This window comes from Salmo salar, chromosome ssa13 (assembly GCF_905237065.1).
Source record: "Salmo salar chromosome ssa13, Ssal_v3.1, whole genome shotgun sequence".
Lineage (NCBI taxonomy): Eukaryota > Metazoa > Chordata > Actinopteri > Salmoniformes > Salmonidae > Salmo > Salmo salar.
Window position 1 is genome coordinate 43,225,629 of NC_059454.1, and position 22,274 is coordinate 43,247,902.

Here is a 22,274-nt window from a genome sequence, read left to right on the forward strand (position 1 = left end):
TCAACCTCATTTTCATTAATCCAGCACAATACCAGTGTCTACATACGTGAAAACTGTGCATTTTTACATTTTGTAGAAAAAACTATAAAGTTAAAAAGTTCTACTCGATGACATCAATGATTTTCAAATACTATGAGAATTGAGGTGACGCGTGGAGCAAGAAAATACCCTCCTATTGGCCAGAAACTTGTTGAACGTTTTTCTTACTTTTAAGAAATGTGATGTCACAGAGAACCATTTTTTAGGAACTTTCTTCTTATCTTTTTAACTACGGCTCATATAACCGTGCTGTTTTTACATGTGTAGATACTGGTATGGTGCTGGAGATAGTGAATATGAGGTTGAGAAGTGGCGGAATCGACCTTTAACTTCACTAGGGTAGGGGGCACTATTTTCACCTCCGGATGAAAAGCGGGGCCAAAGTAAACTGCCTGCTAGGATATGCATATAATTGGTAGATTTGGATAGAAAACACTCCAAAGTTTCCAAAACTGTTAAAATAATGTCTGTGAGTATAATAGAACTGATATGGCAGGCGAAAATTTGTAAGTCGCTCTGGATAAGAGCGTCTGCTAAATGACTAAAATGTAAATGTAAAATGAAAACCTGAGAGAAATTCATCCAGGAAGTGGGATTTCTTTATGTTTGTAGTTTTCTATTGAATGCCATTACAGTATCCATTGACTTAGGACTCAAATTGCACTTCCTATGGCTTTCACTAGATGTCAGCAGTCTTTAGAAATAGTTTCAGGCTTGTATTCTGAAAAATGAAGGAGTAAGACCACTATGAATGAGTGGACACTGCAGTGTCCCAGAGGTTTTTCATGCGCACGACCAAAAGCACGCCTTTCTTGTTTTCCTTTTATATTGACGAAGCTATTGTCCGGTTGAAATGTTATTGATTATTATGACTAAAAACAACCTGAGGATTGATTATAAACATCGTTTGACATGTTTCTACGAACTTTACTGATACTTTTCTGATTTTTCGTCTGTCTGTTGTGACTGCCTTTGAGCCTGTGGATTACTGAACAAAACGCGCGAACAAAACGGAGGTTTTTGGATATAAAGAGGGACTTTATCGAACAAAACAAACATTTATTGAGTAAATGGGAGTCTTGTGAGTGCAACCATATGAAGGTCCTCAAAGGTAAGTGATTCATTTTATCACTATTTCTGACTTGTGCAACTCCTCTACTTGGCTGGTAACTGTTTGTAATGATTTGTCTGCTGGGCGCTGTTCTCAGATAATCGCATGGTATGCTTTCGCCGTAAAGCCTTTTTGAAATCTGACACCGTGGTTGGATTAACAAGAAGTGAATCTTTAAACCGATGTATAACACTTGTATGTTTTATTACTTTTTATAATGAGTGTTTCTGTTTTTGAATTTGGCACTCTGCAATTTCACTGGATGTTGGCCAGGTGGGACGGTAGCGTTCCACACCCCCTAGAGAGGTTTTAACTACTGAAAACACTACCTAGATTTGAATTCAGTTCAACTACCACTAAGCTACTGTAAAATGTAGTGAAATTACTAGTTGAACTACATGTAGTTCACTACTCCCCAACATTGTGGATATGAAGACAATAACATATTTTTAACCTCAGTGACCCAAATATTTGGACATACAGTGGAGCTCAGTATGCTTTGTGTGCTTAGTAAGTGTGTTTCTGTGTGCGTGCGTCTTCGATCTCTAACCTTGGTCCGGAGGGTTGGGGTCCCAGGCAGCCCACAGCTGAACGATGAAGAAGGGGGACCAGCAGACTGTGTAGACCAACACTATCACCAGAGTCATCCTCACCGTCTTAGACATGGCGTTAGAGATGGAGGGGGGCGTCAGGGCCCGGGGGGGTGGGGGAGGGTACTCCAGCGATGGGCGTGGAGAGGAGACACACCGGGGGGAGGATGGGAGCTCGAAGGATGTGTAGGACTCATGACAGTAGCATCCACCATTGTTAGGAGGCACTGAACCACCACCACAACCACCTGAGGTGACTGGGCCATGGGATCCATGTGAGCACGTGTCACATGATGGGGGAACTACAGCTGTACTGGAGACCCTTTGGTCACTGAGGCCGGGGTTGGAGGGGAGGGTTAGGTTATCTGGGGTGTTGAAGGGGCTTTGCTGTGTTGCTGCTGTGTGGTTGTTGTGACAGCTGCTGTATTGTGGAGAGGGGGACAGGTAGGGATAGCACTCTGAGGGCACAACAGCTGTAGTAGACTGGGGAGAGAGCGGTAAGAGAGGGTTACAGAAAGTGCTGGAGGGGTTGTTGTTCATAGTCTTTAGAAGCTGTTCCCCTCCTGCTCCTCTCCCCCCTCTGCATCCCCCCCTCCCCTGCTCCCTGGTCGCTCTGTCGTCGTCCTTTTTGACTCTGTGGAAGTGGAAGATGACATCGTTGTTCTTCTTGAGCTCTGCTGACACCATCCTCTCTGACTTCAGATAGATGTTGTTGTGAATCTCTCTGAAGATCCGGATCTGGAATGAGAAAGAAATAGATGAATGAGTGAATGATTGAATGGATTAATTAATGAATGTGTCTTAATGAGTCTGAATATGTCTGAAGTATGTAGCTAGATACTAAAAGAGTAAAATACATACAACTAATATAAACGTACAGCTAACTTCCAAAATAGAGGAAACACTTGAGTAAATGAGGGATACAAAGTATATTGAAAGCAGATGCTTCCACACAGATTCCTCAGTTAATTAAGCAGTTAACATCCCATCATGCTTAGGATCATGTATAAAAATGCCCAGTCGTCCATTATTTTGGCTACCATAGCTAGAATAAGAGATCTCAGTGACTTTGAAAGAAGGGTCTCAAAAGTGCATAGTGTTTAAAGGGTTTGTGTATGTGTCTGTCACCAGATCTCAACCCAATTGAACACTTATGGGAGATTCTGGAGCGGTGCCTGAGACAGCATTTTTCACCACCATCAACAAAACACCAAATGATGGGATTAATCTCAGAATGGTGTTGCATCCCTCCAATAGAGTTTCAGACACTTGTAGAATCTATGCTAAGGTGCATTGAAGCTGTTCTGGCGGGTTATGGTGGCCCAACGCCCTAAAGATACTTTATGTTGGTGTTTCCTTTATTTTGGCAGTTACCTGTAGATACTAATAGAACAAATGTACTTAGACATTAAAAGAGTGCACATAGAGAAGTATTTTGGAACCGATTTCTAAACCTAATCATCCCAACACAGACACCAAACACAGACCTTTCTAACTCAATTAAATGTCCTAGATTCTGTTTCCTGAAAAAGCACAAGACCCCAGCAGGTCATGAGAAACTGGGTCTTAGAACAATGTCTTGCCAAACCATGTTAGCAAGGAGGTCACTTGATCAGATCTGGGTTCAAACACGACTTTAAATAATTTAAAATACTTAAGCTGTTTTGACTGAGCTTGCCTAGCATAATGGAACCAATAGAATATTGCCAAAACACCAAACTCGCCCATCGGGGGAACTCCAGGCAGAATAAATCACACACTCTAAGTATTCGAAAGATTTTAAATAGTATTTAAACCCTGCTCTACACTTGTAATTAAACAAAAAATAATTCAATGTCCCTAATCTTTGGCTGGGATCTTGTTCAATTGACTGTTATTCTGGTTCCTCGCTGGGTCCCTCACAGTGGGTAGTGTTCTGACAGGCCAGCCACACAGCAGTAGGTCTACAGTGGGCGGTGTTAATTAGGCCAGGGAAACAGCAAATAGCCGGACCCTGGAAATATCTTTCCTTAAATAGAGCAGCTTGCTCTCTCTCTGAGTCTGACTGGACCAGAGGGAGGTAACCCAGAATGTCTCTATCCCCCACGGGACGCTACACAACACCAGCCAGTACAGCCACCCCATCTACCCCACCAGCTGTCCGGTCTGTCCTTGATCTGATAGAACTGACTCCCTGCAGCTTATTCAACAGTGCCTACCAAAAACCGCTCCATCAAAACACAGCAAATGTTATTCATGCAAAATCAATTTTTTAATTCTGTGTTTTGTATGTTCTCGGGGGTGGCAGGTAGCCAATAGCTTAGAGATATGGAGTGCATCCCAAACTTCACTCTGTTCCCTATATAGCGCACTACTTTTGACCAGAGCCTTAAGGATAATGAAATAGGAAGTGAACTGGTAAACGGAGGGCAGCTGGTCTCTGATCCCAGGCACCCTCCAAGGGCATTGCACCACGGTTAACGCTGTGCCTGTCAATGTGGAAAAAGGATACATTTATATTGTATTTTTGTTCTGTGGTCACACTGTGTTGTGTCCTTGTCGTCGTACCTGACAGACAGTGATCATTAAGCCTGGCAGTGTGTGTGCATGTGTGTGCGTCTGTTTCAGTAGTAGACAGTACCTGGCAGACAGTAATGATTAGTGCTGGCAGTAAGAACACTGCAAGGGTCATCCAGGTGATGTAGGCCTTGAGTCCCCACGGCTCAGCGAAGTGAGCCCAGCACTCAAACTCTCCTGGAGACACCTCTGACTGCGAGAAGATGAACAACTGGGGAGAGGGGATTGTTGGAGGAGGGAGAGTGTGGGGAGTGGAGGGAGGGGAGGAAGGAAGAGTGAGGGGTGAGGGAGTCAAAACCAAACCAAACATCAATTTCCTTCACAACTAACAGAACAGGAGACCACACTGTCCAGGAAACTTCCACTGATCTCATGATACGCCTAAAAATGGACCATCTTAAATGTGACTGCAGGCCCTGGGGTCAGGGCAGGAGTGTCCCATTGAGACTTAATTTCCTGAGCCAGCATGTCATCTAGCTGTCCCTGGTACACACCCCAGGTAGCCTATACTGATCAGCGGGGCCAGTGTCCCTACCTCTATATTGTTCTGAGGGCAGCTCTGCCTCAAGGGCAGAACATATGTAAATGGTTGTGTGAAAGTTCAAGTAAATGGTAAGTGGGCAGAGGCTGTCATGTTAGGGTTGTGTTTGAGGCTAGGGTTAGGGTTGAGCTCGGATGTGGACATGAAGCTAGGGATAGGGTTGTGGTTGAGGGTTAGGGTCAGTGGAGGCTCTTCAGTGGAGGAAGGGGAGGACCATCCTACTCAGTACATTTCTGAAAAATAAAAATGGTGAAACGTTTGAGATAAATCCATAGTAAATATACATCACGTCACCAGATCACTGTTTTGCAATGAAGGTCTACAGTAGCCTCAACAGCACCCTCTAGGGTGGCACCATGGTGTAGCTGGAGGACAGCTATTTTCTGTACTCCTCTGGATACACTGACTTTAATACAAAACCTAGGAGGCCTGTGGTTCTCACCTCCTTCCATAGACTTACACAGTAATTATGACAACTTTTCTTGCAGTATGAAATAACATCTTGTTCATCCAATCAAAGGCTCAAAGAATTAATCTAGTACTGAAGGCATAAGCTACAGCTAGCTAGCACTGCAGTCCATAAAATGTGGTGAGTAGTAGATTCAAAGAGAGAGAAAAACAATAGTTGAACAGTTTTGAACGAGAGAGAGGGAGGGAGAGCGCTAAGCAGGGTTGGTCCTGGTCTGTCCCTGGATGGGAGACCAGATGCTGCTGGAAGTGGTGTTGCAGTAGGAGGCACTCTCCTCTGATCTAAAATAATATCCCATTGCCCAGGGCAGTGATTGGGGACATTGCCCTGTGTAGGGTGCCGTCTTACAGATGGGACGTTGAATGGGTGTCCTGTCACTAAAGATCCCATGGCACTTATCATAAGAGTAGGGGTGTTAACCGCGGTGTCCTGGGCAAATTCCCAATCTGGCCCTCATACCATCATGGCCACCTAATCATCCCCGTCTTCCAATTGGCTCATTCATCCCCCCCTCTTTTCCCCTGTAATTATTTTCCAGGTCATTAATGTAAATGAGAATGTGTTTTGGTAATATAAATCTAGAAATAAAACGTGTCTTAAACAGAGAGGAATGCTATTTACGTTAGCTACGTTATAAATGTTCATTTGTAGGCTAGGTTGTAATGTCATAATGAGTATAGGGTAAATTTGAGTATCATGTAGTCGCCTAAATCCATCAATGTTACATTGAACTGGGTGAATGGAATAGGAATGACAGTCATCCTATATGCTGTAATAGAAATAAAGCCTCGCTAACCAAAATTAAAAATCGTCCTCCTTATTATTAAACAGCACGAAGCGACACTGGTTAGGGTTGAGCTGGGATGTGGACATGAAGCTAGGTTTAGGGTTAGGGTTGAGCTGAGATGTGGACATGAAGCTAGGTTTAGGGTTAGGGTTGAGCTGAGATGTGGACATGAAGCTAGGTTTAGGGTTGAGCTGAGATGTGGACATGAAGCTAGGTTTAGGGTTAGGGTTAAGGTGAGATGTGGACATGAAGCTAGGTTTAGGGTTAGGGTTAAGCTGAGATGTGGACATGAAGTTAGGGTTAGGGTTGAGCTGGGATGTGGACATGAAGCTAGGGTTAGGGTTGAGCTGAGATGTGGACATGAAGCTAGGTTTAGGGTTAGGGTTGAGCTGAGATGTGGACATGAATCTAGGGTTAGGGTTAGGGTTGAGCTGGGATGCGGACATGAAGCTAGAGTTAGGGTTGAGCTGGGATGTGGGTTTAGGGATAGGGTTTAGTTGAGATGTGGACATAAAACTAAGGTTAGGCTAACTGTCCCCTACAGTACCAACCTGTGGTAGGGAGAGCAGCAGGGCCAGGCAGTCGTGATGGAGTTAGAGTTAGAGGTTAAGGCTTAGGTTCAAGCTTAGGCTCGGTGTTCCTACCTGCCTGTGGTACGGGGAGCAGCAGGGCCAGGGGGTCAGAGGTCAGTGATAGTGCTCCTACCTGTGGTATAGAGAGAAGTAAGGCCAGGCCCCAGGCCATCATAATAGGGGTGTTCCAGCGGGACACGGACCCACCACGATAGGCCTGCAGTGGGCAGCAGATGGCATAGTGCCGGTCCACTGTCATGGCTACGATCATATAGGAGGACGCGAACATCCCTACGATCTGCAGGTACTTTACTGAGCGACACAGAAAATCCGGCCCCTGGAACCTTTCTGTGATGTCCCACATCAGCTGGGGAAAAACCTGAGGGGCCGACAGGAAATAAGAGAAAATTTAGCGTGGCTATGTTAGATACTAGCATACTACTTAGAATCCATGAATCAATGCATGCTAGTGTGGACATTGAAACAGAGTAGACTGACAGCCATAGCAATGGAATAATAATATTTATTTAAATGCTGACGCCATTTCCACTGCATTTTGAGAACTGCACCCACCATACAATATTAGGCGAATGTGTGTTAGTCATTTAGGACGGCCATATACAGATGTAGGATCTTAATTTGAGCCAGTTTGCTACAGCAGGAAAATAATCCATCAGCAACAGAAAACGTGAATTATAATGTGGATTATAATGGACATTTTGGTAGGGATTGCTACATTTTTCATTATGTCAAATCAAGCCTAAAATTTCAACGTGAAAATTACTAACTTCAGAAGCCTTTTAAAACTCAAATACACTAGAAGTTTGCAGGAAAATTTGCAGCAACATAATAAATGAAGATCATATATCTGTAACAATGATTTCGAGTTGTATGAATAGTTGACTAATTCATATTGTTAAACAGACTAGAAGGGACAGAATCATTACATTTGAGTCATTTAGCAGACGCTCTTATCCAGAGCAACTTGGTCATGTTAGCTTCACCACACTCTCCATGTCATTGTGATTTAAGTCACTCATAGGTTACTGATGTTGACTACTGTATACATGTGGTGCCTAGCAATCAAAACAGGGCTGGGGTTAATCCCAAGAGAACTGGAGTCGACTCTAATCTCTGAGGTGTCAGTCTCACCTGGAACAGCGCCACCACCAGGTCAGCCAGACACAGGTTGACCATGAACAGATGCATGGGAGCGTTGTGTTTCCTCCTGCGGAGCAGCACCCACAGTACGAAGCCATTCCCTAGGGTAGTGAGGGCCAGCACCAAGCCCAGGACCCCTATCTCCGCCCGGGCCAGACCCAGATTCCTCATCCTGGGCTGGGGTAAGGCATGGGGCGTGGTGGCTGAGGCGTTCTCGGGGATAATCCAGTAATAGGACCCTGTCCCTTCATGAGAACTGTTAAGGGATGTGAAGTTGGAGAAGAGGGAGGAAGTGAGGTTGGTTCTTCCTGTTGTCACGGATGCCAGAGAGGAGTGGCCTGATCCATTCCAACCCATTTCCCCGGAGATGGTTTCCATGCCTGCGTAAAACAAAAACCAAACAACAGAAACCTCATAAAACGAATAATGATAAAATCTCGCCCTGTGTTTGTTTTGGAGGGAGATAGGGCAAAGAGGGCACAGGGCCTGCGGAAATGACCTATAGTCCTATAGTCCAGCCTTGTTCTATACCGGATCATGCAAGTCACAAGCATCCTCTGTTTGTTTGCAATAAACATTGCGGCTAAGATTTGTTAATAAACTGATGGTTTGTTAGGTTTGGTTAATCCAATTTTTATTAAATGATCTTCAATTGCCTTCTAATTTGTTGGACAGACGAGTAGTCTTACTATCCCCCTTCCCTCCCTTCTTACGTCTTAGCACTCTCTGTCCAGACTTCTTGCCAATACTTCGACCATCTTTCTTTGATTTCTTCCAGGGTCTCTCTCTAGACAAACTGGAAGAACACTTTGTTTCATTGATTGGGATCTTCTTCCTGATATGTTTTGTCATGAGGATATAAATAGCTTTTACAGGCCTCATTATGAAACAAACGTGATAATAACAATCGTCCACGATGAAATCACGGAGGGGACGGTTGATTTATCTTAATTCGTTCGTACGCTAGTCACACGCCATATCTCAGACAGCACTGGGACGATTTTGACTAAAGTTAGGTGAATGATGCATCTTGCCATAAAGATCCGGCGTTTACTAAATGAAACGGATTGGCCCAAGGCGGGAGCTATACTAATTAACTGACATTTGTTAGTCACACGCGATATCTCAATTGGTCCAAGGGGGGTGCTGCATTATTCGTGCGGAGACTGTTGTCTTGCTTACCTTCTAGAGTGCTTTTCCTTACAGAAATAATCTCAAAGTGCTTAAAAAAGAAAAACAAACGGCAAATGCAACAACATGATGGTCTTATCATTAGATTGAATGTTTTCAGATTGAGATTATAATGATTGTTCAAACTTAAAATAAATGCTTCAATGTCAACTCTGTGTCTAAATGCAGTGCTCTGAATAGTGAATAGGGTGCCATTTGAGGTGCTGTCAGTATGTATGTAGTTCAGTAAAGCTGTGCTTTTATGTAACAGTTCTACAACCTGTCTGTTGGTCTGTCTAACTAATTCTCCTTCTTTCTGACGTAAGTCCTGTTTTCAATTTGTTTTCTTTCTCATACTTTCCCTGGCTCGATTTGACAGCTTCTCCCTCTATCCCACTCTCCCTGTATCCCTCTCTTTCTCTATCCCTCTCTCCCACCACATTTTAGTCCTTCACCTTTGCTCTTATCTCTCTCTCATCCCTTGTTTATACCATTCTTTCTCTCCCCTCCAATCACACTCTCTTGATCCCATTAAAATCCAGTTTATTTTCTCCCTATTATAAATAAATAGCACAAAAGTAAATAATAACATAATTGATATGAATGAAACTGATAATCAGGGAAATGAAGTCGTGGGATAGGGAGAAGCTTTGACCAAATAAATAGACAGAGGGAGAGAGGAGGAGGAGGAGAGGGGGAGAATAGGGTGAGGGGGTGGTGGGAGAGCGAGAGAGTGGTGAGAGGAAGGAGAGAGCGAGCGAAGGGGAAGCTGAGGGAACTGAAGAATTGAAGAGAGATGAAAGATAAGACAGGAGGAGGAGGAGAGGGTGAACAAAAGGAGAAGAAGAAGAAAGGACAGGAAATGAGGTCATAATGATACTATAATTACTATGGTGACAGCAGGTATGACCTGACGTTATCAGGGGAACGTTAATTAGATGGAATATTTGTAATATACTTGTTACAGTATTTATTTGACCTTTATTTAAAGGTGCAAGTTGTACAATTCTTCATTCAAATAGCAGGCGACTAACTTAAGAACAAAGTCATATTTACCCTGATGGCATTCCAAGGTACAGTACTCACTTTGAGAGTTAGAGGTCAGATTGTTCTGGAAATATATATTTGGAAACTGAATTAATGTAGCTCTGCTCGAATTATATTTTAATTTAGTGTGACTAACAAGAAATTACAAGGTTTGCACTCAGTCGTACCACAGCCACTTAATGTGCAATTTGCTGCCAGTAATAACGTTCACACAGCCTGGTATGTGTGATAATACAGCATGACTTATTCTTCTAAAGTGTTAGCAACTGTGCTGCTCTCTGCCAGAAGAATGTATCTATAGAGAAGACCTGGGTTCCCAAGAAACAAAGAGATCTTCTGTTAAATCTGACAATTAATCTTGATGGTTGTACAGTCGTCTCAAATAAAACTGTGAAGGACCTCGTCGTTACTCTGGACCCTGATCTCTCTTTTGAAGAACATATCAAGACTGTTTCAAGGGCAGCTTTTTTCCATCTACGTAACATTGCAAAAATCAGAAACTTTCTGTCCACAAATGATGCAGAAAAATTAATCCATGCTTTTGTTACTTCTAGGTTGGACTACTGCAATGCTCTACTTTCCGGCTACCCAGATAAAGCACTAAATAAACTTCAGTTAGTGCTAAATACGGCTGCTAGAATCCTGACTAAAAACAAAAAATTTGATCATATTACTCCAGTGTTAGCCTCCCTACACTGGCTTCCTGTTAAGGCAAGGGCTGATTTCAAGGTTTTACTACTAACCTACAAAGCATTACATGGGCTTGCTCCTACCTATCTTTCCGATTTGGTCCTGCCGTGTATATCTACACGTACGCTACGGTCACAAGACGCAGGCCTCCTAATTGTCCCTAGAATTTCTAAGCAAACAGCTGGAGGCAGGGCTTTCTCCCATAGAGCTCAATTTTTATGGAATAGTCTGCCTACCCATGTGAGAGATGCAGACTCGGTCTCAACCTTTAAGTCTTTACTGAAGACTCATCTCTTCAGTGGGTCCTATGATTGAGTGTAGTCTGGCCCAGGAGTGTGAAGGTGAACGGAAAGGCTCTGGAGCAACGAACCGCCCTTGCTGTCTCTGCCTGGCCGGATCCCCTCTCTCCACTGGGATTCTCTGCCTCTAACCCTATTACAGGGGCTGAGTCACTGGCTTATTGATGTCCTTCCATGCCGACCCTAGGAGGGGTTCGTCACTTGAGTGGGTTGAGTCACTGACGTGGTCTTCCTGTCTGGGTTGGCGCCCCCCCTTGGGTTGTGCCGTGGCGGAGATCTTTGTGGGCTATACTCGGCCTTGTCTCAGGATGGTAAGTTGGTGGTTGAAGATATCCCTCTAGTGGTGTGGGGGCTGTGCTTTGGTAAAGTGGGTGGGGTTATATCCTTCCTGTTTGGCCCTGTATCGTCGGATGGGGCCACAGTGTCTCCTGACCCCTCCTGTCTCAGCCTCCAGTATTTATGCTGCACTAGGACCATGCCTCAGGACTACCTGACATGATGACTCCTTGCTGTCCCCAGTTCACCTGGCCGTGCTGCTGCTCCAGTTTCAACTGTTCTGCCTGCGGCTATGGAACCCTGACCTGTTCACCGGACGTGCTACCTGTCCCAGACCTGCTGTTTTCAACTCTCTAGAGACAGCAGGAGCGGTAGAGATACTCTCAATGATTGGCTATGAAAAGCCAACTGACATTTACTCTTGAGGTGCTGACTTGTTACACCCTCGACAACTGTGAATATTATTATTTGACCATGCTGGTCATTTATGAACATTTGAACATCTTGGCCATGTGCTGTTATAATCTCCACCCGGCACAGCCAGAAGAGGACTGGCCACCCCTCATAGCCTGGTTCCTCTCTAGGTTTCTTCCTAGGTTTTGGCCTTTCTAGGGAGTTTTTCCTAGCCACCGTGCTTCTACACCTGCATTGCTTGCTGTTTGGGGTTTTAGGCTGGGTTTCTGTACAGCACTTTGAGATATCAGCTGATGTAAGAAGGGCTATATAAATACATTTGATTTGATTTGAATTACTATTAGAAATATATTTAAAAAATCTTTCAAATATGTTTGCTCTGTAGTGGCTAGAGTGCCAGATGGTGGGGGTTACAGTTTTGGGACTATTCTATTGATCAATTAAATCAGACAAGTTCAAACAAGCACAGAGAAAGTATTTGAAATGATTTCAAGTAGTATTTGAACCCAGTTCCGCTGTACAGGCTTTACAACCCAACACAGCTGCATCGCTCTAACCCTGGCCCATTGTCTGGGTCACTCAGCAGGCAGGTAGGGAGTGATTGAGAGACAAGAAGCAGAGCAGAACCAGAGTTTTTCTCTCTCTCTCTCTGAAGTGTGTGTGTGTGTGTGTGTGTGTGTGTGTGTGTGTGTGTGTGTGTGTGTGTGTGTGTGTGTGTGTGTGTGTGTGTGTGTCCACGGGGTTACCAACCAAACGTCAGGAATCCCAAACATTTCCAATGATGGCGATGAGTTCAATCATACTTTAAAAGAAAGCTGATCATTTGTGCCAGATTAATGCACTTGTTGAATGTCTGCTAGCTTACCTAACCATATCCTCGAGAGTGTAGTTTATCTTTACTGTTTTTCATAACTTCAATTGTGGGATATTGTCACTTTACGTTCATTAGTACAATTTGTAACATTACACATATGTTTTGATTTTGTTCAACGCACCAGTTCTGAGCGACTGGTTTGAAGAGCCTTTGAAGGCAAATACAAATGCACTCGCACAGAAAACTTGTTCACTTGACTGACTATGTAACTACTGCTGACTGAAACATGCTCAGTAAAGTTCGCCAAACTTTATATCTTTGTCTGTCGTAACTACCACACAAAGTATATTGAGACACGGTCGCAGCAGTGGAACTTGGAACTCGGAACTGTTTTTAATTAGATAAATAGATAGGTACTTTATTCATCGCTGAGGGGAATTCTTTCAAAATGATGTGTTCAAGGTTGTAGTCAGAGGCCTCTTCTTTCTCTCTCTCTCTTCTGACTTCTTTCTATTTTTAATCAGGGAATCTCTTGGCCTGCCTTTGAACCCCATTAGTCCCCGTTGTATCTTTAATCTAAAACCTAAGAGGCTTCTTTATACTTATGTTGCCCACTGGGTCTACCCTTCCCTACCTCCTCACCCCTCCCTCTCTCCCCCTGTAATTATAAGTGGCCTTGTGAGCACCCAGAATATTGTATAAAATGTTGCAAGTTCGCTAGCACAAGCTTCATGCCCGACCAAAGTTAATAGTTCATACATTGTTTCAAGTTCGTTGCAGACAGGCCATGTGTAGCCAATGGGATTTATAAGATATTAATTTTATCAGGATATTTTCTACCTGCAGGCTGCAATGTTTTTGTTTGTCGGATTTATGTTGGCTATTTTTACATAGTTGGCAATAGAAGTTACTTTTTAGGTTTGTAACTTTCACATGTCCCGCCCCCACATTCTGATATGACATTTTTGTCCCCCCCCAGTTTTATCATTGGAATGTGATTTTAAAAAAGGCGGCAACAGTGTGCTTTAGGACCATGCAGAGCAATCCGAGTGGTCGGTAGGCTGTTTGGAGTGTTTATCCGACTGGATTTAGGACTGGATTTATGACCGGGTGGACACCACAGAGCAGGCTGACAGGCTGTGTGAAGGCAAAGGTTCTGGAAGACTGGCTGGACCATGGGAGAGTTGAACATAGTGTGTATGTGTTGCGCTCTTTCACTGAGTTGTAAAAGGAAGCAGAACAGAAACTGGCTACTCTTTAGTTGATTGGTAAACTAGTGTTTATTCGCAGTGCTGAGCTAGTATTGTAAATGACATGTAATGTTAGCTAATGTTTCATCACTTCTCGACTGAGGTGAATGAATAGGTTACGCTAGTGAGTAGCTAACACAGCCAGGTAAGCTCCAGCCTCTAGTTGTCTGTCAGACAGCGATATGAGGCGGCTATTATTACTATCTTACAGCAGTTGTTTGTATGGGAATGTTTGTAGCCTTTGTTTTGTCCCATTTCAGAAGTAAATTGGCAAGCTTTCGCCAGTTGATGTACCGTTAGAGAGAGAGCTGGCCAAAAGTTGGCTTACATTAGCTATTATTTTTCCCTTAATCAAACTAGACCTGAATCCAACGATGAAACAATCGGCCAAACGATTGAAGATTGATATTCTGACGTTTTTTTCAGTGCAATGTGAGTTTTATTAGTCAGTATGTCAATGTCACGTTATTGATCTGTCAGTTTCCCTAGCTAATTCCCTACTTTTCACACTGACACAGTAAAAAACAGCTCTAACATTACAGGCTTCATTGTCATGGTGCACAGTAGAAGTTTGTGCGGACCGATTTCTTGCCCGCTCCCGCTGACGCAAACACAAGAACTGGTCCCAAACCCTGTTATTTCAGTCGAATGTGATGCAGCTCACTTGCCAGCCATGGTCCCTGCAATTTTGCGCCCTATAGGCAATATCAAATGGGCAGAAATAATTTAAGAAATAGGTTAAATTACCAGAGATTCTCACATGGCCCTTACATTGTATTACTGGGCTGTATCAGCCAATATGCTAGATGTAGTTAGAAGAGAGCAGAGTTGGAGAGACTTGCACTTTCTCTTGAGCTATTTTTATAGGCTACCTTTTAGGAGAGGGAAGATTTTTAGACAGAGAAATATGGGTGATCAATATCTTGGCCTATTTCTAGGCACTATAGCCTAATCATAGGCCTATTTAGGAAGTACATTTCCTTGGAAAGATAACTGCCCCGTGCTTCACGCCCAACTAGGAGAGGTAGGCTACTGAAATTGAAGCGGTGAATTCTGAGTGTGTGAATAATGCAAAAAAGATGTGCTTTTAATACAATAGTTAGGCTGACGCATACAAAGCAGAAAAAGGACAGTTTCCAAAGAATCTGTGGGACAGCAAAGATATTTTAATCCTGAAGTCGTCTGTCTGACCGCCCGCTCCTGCCTGCAGTGTGAAAAAATGACGACTGCGCCGCAATGATCTCTGTCAGGACCTACAGGTCCCGCAGGCATCCCACGGGAATGGTGCCCTATAGTGTAGTTAGTACACAACACTATACTCATCATGTTTTAGCAGGATCAGATGGTGACAGGGGTCCAGCAGGGTCAGACAGCCAGGGAAGACCAGTCTATGGAGCTCAAGTTAATTTTGCGGTATATTCAGTGAATGATACAAAGTTCCATCTTGAATTGATGGCTAGACCTACAGTAGCTATAGGACAGCAGCTTTAAGCATAAAGCTACAGTCTGGGATCTGGGAATAATGGTCATTTCAATTATTGAACCATTGATTCTATTCTTGGATGATATAATGTATAAATGTACACCAAGATAATTCTTTGTCATACCTCATTTTAGGAGGATCAGATAGATGGTGACAGGGATCTCAGCAGGGTCAGGCAGCCAGGGAAGACCAGTCTGTGACAGAGGTGAGTGTCACGTCCTGACCAGTCAAAAGGGGTTATTTATTGTAGTTTGGTCAGGGCGTGGCAGGGGGTGTTTGTTTTGTGTGTTTCGGGGTTTTTGGTTTATGTTCTAGGTTATCTATTTCTATGTGTTTATCTAGCTTTTCTATTTCTATGTTAGTTTTGTCGATGACCTCCAATTAGAGGCAGCTGGTTGTTGTTGTCTCTAATTGGAGGCCATATTTAGTTGTGTTTGTTTTCACTTGTGTTTGTGGGTGGTTGTTACCGGTATAGTCTGTGCACCTTACTGGACTGTTTTCGTCGTTTGTTTTGTTTAAGTGTTTTTCTTTAATAAATTAAAGAAGATGATCAATATACGCGCTGCATTTTGGTCCACTCCTTACAAAGGCCGGAGACAGAACCACCCACCAAAAGAGGACCAAGCAGCGGAAGAAGGAGCAGCAGGATAAATATTTGGAGTCGTGGACATGGGAGGAAATATTAGATGGAAAGGGACCTTGGAGGCAGGCTGGGGAGTACCGGCGACCGAAGGAGGAATTGGAGGCAGCAAAGTAAGAATGACGGAGGTATGAGGCATTATATCCGCCATTTCAGGAGGTGAGGAGGCAGCCCCCAAATTGTTTTTTTGGGGGGTGGGGGGGGCACACGGGGAGTTGGGGTAAGTCAGGCAATAGACCTGAGCCAACTCCTCGTGCTTATTATGGGGAGCGTTTGGTGTGGAGAGCACCGTGCTATGCAGAAGTGCGCACGGTCTCGCCCATCCGCACGCACAGTCCGGTGCGGTCGATACCAGCCCCCAGCAAGTGCCGTGCTAGAGTGGGCATCCAGCCAGGAAGGAGTATGCTTGCTCAGCATATCTGGCCACCAGTGTGTCTCCTAGGCCCAGGCTACCCTGCGCCTGCTCTACGCACGGCAGCCATCATTCCTCAGCACAGCCCAGTTCGCCCTGTGCCAGCACTCCGCCCGTGCAGGGCTACAGTGACAACTCAGCCAGGACGGGTTGCGCAGGCTGTGCGCTCCAGACCTCCAGTGCGTCTTCTAGACCCAGTGTATCCTGTTCCTGCTCCTCGCACTAGCCCTGTGGTGCGTGTTACTGTTCTGGCATCCCCAAAGCCAGCCCCACGCATCAGGCCTCTAGTGCGCTTGCCCAGTCCAGTACGTCCTGTTCCTGCTCCTCACACTAGCCCTGTGGTGCGGGTTACTAGTCTGGCGCCTCCTAAGCCAGCCCCACGCATCAGGCCTTCAGTGCGCAGTCCCAGTCCAGAGCTTCCGGCGACAGTTCCCCGTCCAGAGCTTCCGGCAACAATTCCCCGTCCAGAGCTTCCGGCGACAGTTCCCCGTCCAGAGCTTCCGGCGACAGTTCCCCGTCCAGAGCTTCCGGCGACAGTTTCCCGTCCAGTGCTTCCGGCGATGTCCTACAGTCCAGAACCGACAGAGACAGCCTACAGTCCGGAACCGACAGAGACGGCGCACAGTCCGGAGCCTGCAGAGACGGCGCACAGTCCGGAGCCTGCAGAGACGGCGCACAGTCCGGAGCCTGCAGAGACGGCGCACAGTCCGGAGCCTGCAGAGACGGCGCACAGTCCGGAGCCTGCAGAGACGGCGCACAGTCCGGAGCCTGCAGAGACGGCCCACAGTCCGGAGCCTGCAGAGACGGCCCACAGTCCGGAGCCTGCAGAGACGGCCCACAGTCCGGAGCCTGCAGAGACGGCCCACAGTCCGGAGCCTGCAGAGACGGCCCACAGTCCGGAGCCTGCAGAGACGGCCCACAGTCCGGAGCCTGCAGAGACGGCCCACAGTCCGGAGCCTGCAGAGACGGCCCACAGTCCGGAGCCTGCAGAGACGGCCCACAGTCCGGAGCCTGCAGAGACGGCCCACAGTCCGGAGCCTGCAGAGACGGCCCACAGTCCGGAGCCTGCAGAGACGGCCCACAGTCCGGAGCCTGCAGAGACGGCCCACAGCCCGAGGTCTCCAGCGACGCTCCTCAGCCGAGGTCTCCAGCGACGCTCCTCAGCCGGAGGTCTCCAGCGACGCTCCTCAGCCGGAGGTCTCCAGCGACGCTCCTCAGCCCGAGGTCTCCAGCGACGCTCCTCAGCCCGAGGTCTCCAGCGACGCTCCTCAGCCCGAGGTCTCCAGCGACGCTCCTCAGCCCGAGGTCTCCAGCGACGCTCCTCAGCCCGAGGTCTCCAGCGACGCTCCTCAGCCCGAGGTCTCCAGCGACGCTCCTCAGCCCGAGGTCTCCAGCGACGCTCCTCAGCCCGAGGTCTCCAGCGACGCTCCTCAGCCCGAGGTCTCCAGCGACGCACCTCAGCCCAGAGCCTTCAACAGTGGCCTACAGCCCTGAGCCTTCAGCGGGGGTGGGCAGGTTAGAATGGGGACTAAGGCCGGAGCCAGAGCCACCTCCGTAGTTGGAGGATTGGGGGGGTGTAGCACGGGAGCCGTCGTTGATGGTGGCCACCCTCCCTTCCCTCCCTTTAAGTTTGGGGTTATTTTTTTGTGGGTTTTTTGTTTTGAGGTGCATTCGGGGTCTGCACCTTTGGGGGGGGGGTACTGTCACGTCCTGACCAGTAAAAGGGGTTATTTGTTATTGTAGTTTGGTCAGGGCGTGGCAGGGGGGTGTTTGTTTTGTGTGTTTCGGGGGTTTTGGTTTATGTTCTAGGTTATCTATTTCTATGTTTTTATCTAGCTTTTCTATTTCTATGTTAGTTTTGTCAATGACCTCCAATTAGAGGCAGCTGGTTGCTGTTGTCTCTAATTGGAGGCCATATTTAGTTGTGTTTGTTTTCACTTGTGTTTGTGGGTGGTTGTTTCCGGTATAGTCTGTGCACCTTACTGGACTGTTTTCATCGTTTGTTTTGTTTAACCTGTCTGGGCTAGGGGGCAGTATTTTCATGGCCGGATAAAAAACGTACCCGATTTAAACTGGTTACTACTCTTGCCCAGAAACGAGAATATGCATATTATTAGTAAAAAAAAAAGAAAGCTGATCATTTGTGCCAGATTAATGCACTTGTTGAATGTCTGCTAGCTTACCTAACCATATCCTCGAGAGTATAGTTTATCTTTACTGTATTTAGATTTGGATAGAAAACACTCTAAAGTTTCTAAAACTGTTTGAAAGGTGTCTGTGAGTATAACAGAACTCGTATGGCAGGCAAAAACCTGAGAAGATTCCAAGTAGGAAGTGGCCTGTCTGCGATTTTGTAGTTCTCCTTTTGCTTGTCTATCGAAACTACAGTATCCGTGGGGTTATGTTGCACTTTCTAAGGCTTCCATTGGCTCTCTAAAACCGCCAGAAAGTGGATTGGGGCGTCTCCTGTCTCTGGGCAAAGTATAGTAACTCAGTTTGTCAGTGGTCTGCCTGAGGACAAAGGGAATGGAAATGCGCGTTCACGAGACCTTGCCATTTTTTTATTTTCCTCTTTGAATGAATACAGTATTGTCCGGTTGGAATATTATCGCTATTTTACTAGAAAAATACCATAAAAATTGATTTTAAACAGCATTTGACATGCTTCTAAGTACGGTAATGGAACATTTTGAATTTTTTGTCTCGAAATGCGCTCGCGCGTTACCCTTTGGATAGTGACCTGAACGCACGAGCAAAACGGGGGTATTTGCACATAACTATGGATTATTTGGAACAAAATCAACATTTGTTGTGGAAGTGGCAGTCCCGGGGAGTGCATTCTGATGAAGAACAGCAAAGGTAATCCAATTTTTCTAATAGTAATTCTGAGTTTAGGTTGCCCCGAACTTGGCGGGTGTCAAATTAGCTAGTCGTGATGGCTGAGCTATGTACTCAGAATATTGCAAAATGTGCTTTCGCCGAAAGCTATTTTAAAATCTGACATAGCGATTGCATAAAGGAGTTCTGTATCTATAATTCTTAAAATAATTGTTATGTATTTTGTCAACGTTTATCATGAGTAATTTAGTAAATTCACCGGACGTTTTCGGTGGGAATACAATTTCTGAACATCACACGCCAATGTAAAAAGCTGTTTTTTGATATAAATATGAACTTGATTGAACAAAACATGCAAGTATTGTATAACATAATGTCCTAGGAGTGTCATCTGATGAAGATCATCAAAGGTTAGTGCTGCATTTAGCTGTGTTTTGGGTTTTTGTGACATATATGCTTGCTTGAAAAATGGCTGTGTGGTTATTTGTGTCTATGTACTCTCCTAACATAATCTAACGTTTTGCTTTCGCTGTAAAGCCTTTTTGAAATCGAACAATGTGGTTAGATTAACGAGAGTCTTATCTTTCAAATGGTGTAAAATAGTCGTATGTTTGAAATATTGAAATTATTGCATTTCTGAGGTATTTGTATTTCGCGCCACGCGATTCCACTGGCTGTTGAATAGAGTGGGACGCTAACGTCCCACCTAGCCCATAGAGGTTAAGTGTTTTTCTTTAATAAATTAAAGAAGATGATCAATATACCCGCTGCATTTCGGTCCACTCCTTACGACGCCCGTGACAGTGAGGTGATTTTTTTGCAGATACAACACTTTATTCACTCTGTCCAGCAAACGTTGGACAAGCCAGATGCTATTTTAAGGCAGTCTGACAAACCTCCAAAGTTGATTTCCAAGCTGTATCAAGGGTTGATAGAGGATTTTACCGATTACATACATGTCAAACAAAAATGTCAGGAAGACCTGGGAGACTCTATTGATGATGATGAATGGATACAGATATGTTAGAATTCCCAGTCATGTTCATATCATCTCAGACATAAATGACTGCAGTTTAAGACCATCCATAGAACGTTCCAAATGTCAGTGTAACGGAATATCATGCACTCAGAAATGTAATTCCTCTGCTGGAGGTGTACAGTACAACACAAAAGGGGACATATTTGCAAATGTTGAGGTCTTGTGAAGGCTGGCTGAATTCTGGCAAAGAGTCAAAGTCAATCGATCAATAATATAATAATACTCTTAGCAAAAACATTTTTTTTTCATATATATTATGTAGAATCTATGAGAATAGAAAGGTTCAGAAATATATGGCACATAGAAATTAATACTGGATGGTATTCAGAGATAGACGGGAGGGGTTGAGTGGAGCTGAAGGATGGGACTAAAAAACAAACAAAGATAACTATTGTAAAATATACTGTAAAATTGAAATAGTGTGTATAAACTGGATGTAGAAGCCTGAGTGTTGTTGTCCGTTAGTTTACTCCAATTAGGGGAGGGATGGTAGGGTTAGGGGAAAATAATAAAGGAAAATATATCAAATATATATATATATATATATATATATTTACCCAAAAATAAATAGGGGATTGGAAATGATGCAGGCAATTTTATTGATGGAAGCAACAATTTATCTGCAATATTAAAGCTGATCTACCCCTACCAATTTTTTTTTTAATCTACTTCTAAAACCAAAGTTGCGCACCTGCATTTGTATCATTTTCATTTAGATTTGAATGTCATTTTGATTAACCACATGACAATGATTTTGAGATATGATGATGTTATTATAAATTAAATTAAGCTGTTTCACGACAAATGTGCATATGAATACCATAACTGCCATGCAGATCTGCAGAAATGGTAAGATAAATTGGCATTCCACATGAGAAAAGGTTGCCGACTCCTCGTGTAGACTATTACCGGCAACTTCAGGAGAGTAATGGCAGAATCTGCGAAAGCCAGCAGGAGCGGGAGGAGGAGAGTAGTTGGGTCAGATGAAGTTTTTTTTCTTCTGGTTATCTAGACCTCTGGTGCCTTCTTTGAGGCATTTGTCTAATTTCATCAAACCGTAAGCTCAATGCATATAGTTGATTTTATTAAAACACATAGGGTGTGTCTATATATGGAAAAATACTCATAAAAACATTTCAACCAATCGATTAGTCGAAAGAAAAGAAGACGTTTAATTTTTTTGGGTCGGGGACAGCCCTAATATAGTTACACATTTGGCAGGAGGTTAGGAAGTGTAGCTCAGTTTCCACCTCATTTTGTGGACAGTGGGCACATATCCTGTTTTGTCATGAGAGCTAGGTTTGCCTATGGCGACCTCTCTCAATTGCAAGGCTATGCTCAGTGAGTCTATACATAGTCAAGGATTTTCTTAATTTTAGGTCAGTCAAAGTGGTCAAATATTCTGCCCTGTGTACTTTCTGTTTACGGCCAGATTCTGTTGAGATAATTCCACTAGAGGGAATTGTAGCCATTTTTATGGGCTCTGGACCAATTGTGATATTTTGTGTTTTTTGCGCTGATCTTAACTTTTTTTTGTACATCATGTTTCCGCCATCATTTCCTATGACCGCAAAGAGATTCTATACATCAGAACAGTAATCACTAAACTCAATTTGGATGAGGATTTCTACTTCAATGAGTGGTGTGGCAGGTAACCTAGTTGTTAGAGCGTTGGACCAGTAACCGAAAGGTTGCTAGATCCAATCTCCGAGCTGACAACGTAAAAATCTGTTGTTCTGCTCCTGAACAAGGCAGTTAACCCACTGTCATTGTAAATAAGAATTTGATCTTAACTGACTTGCCTAGTTAAATAAAGGTTACATTTAAAAAACTAACTGTAATATACTATGTTTCTCTGAGTCGTGGCTGAACAAGAACATAGCACATTTGGGGGGGGGGTGCGGTCTATAATATTAAGGAAGTCTCGAGGTTCTTCTCACCTGAATTAGAATACCTCATATCTATATTTCATCTATACTCACCCAGAGGTGGCACTTCAAGTGGCCAGTGAATTTAATGCAGGAAAACTGAAATCCGTTTTATCTAATTTCTACCAGCATGTCACCTGTGCATCTA

At 44.4% G+C, this 22,274-nt stretch overlaps 1 protein-coding gene across 3 annotated transcripts in view; it reads right to left on the minus strand.

Moving 5' to 3' along the window:
* Positions 1-22,274, minus strand: part of LOC106567019 (vasopressin V2 receptor) — a 55,530-nt gene that overhangs the window by 11,353 nt on the left and 21,903 nt on the right. For all 3 annotated transcript variants that reach the window (XM_014135794.2, XM_014135793.2, XM_014135792.2), the window contains 4 exons: positions 7,818-8,206; positions 6,799-7,044; positions 4,361-4,507; positions 1,701-2,478 (listed from right to left, as the gene is read on the minus strand). In XM_014135794.2, the coding sequence (XP_013991269.1) occupies positions 1,701-2,478; positions 4,361-4,507; positions 6,799-7,044; positions 7,818-8,204 (1,558 nt within the window). In that variant the 5' untranslated portion in view covers positions 8,205-8,206. The remainder of the gene's footprint in view (positions 1-1,700; positions 2,479-4,360; positions 4,508-6,798; positions 7,045-7,817; positions 8,207-22,274) is intronic.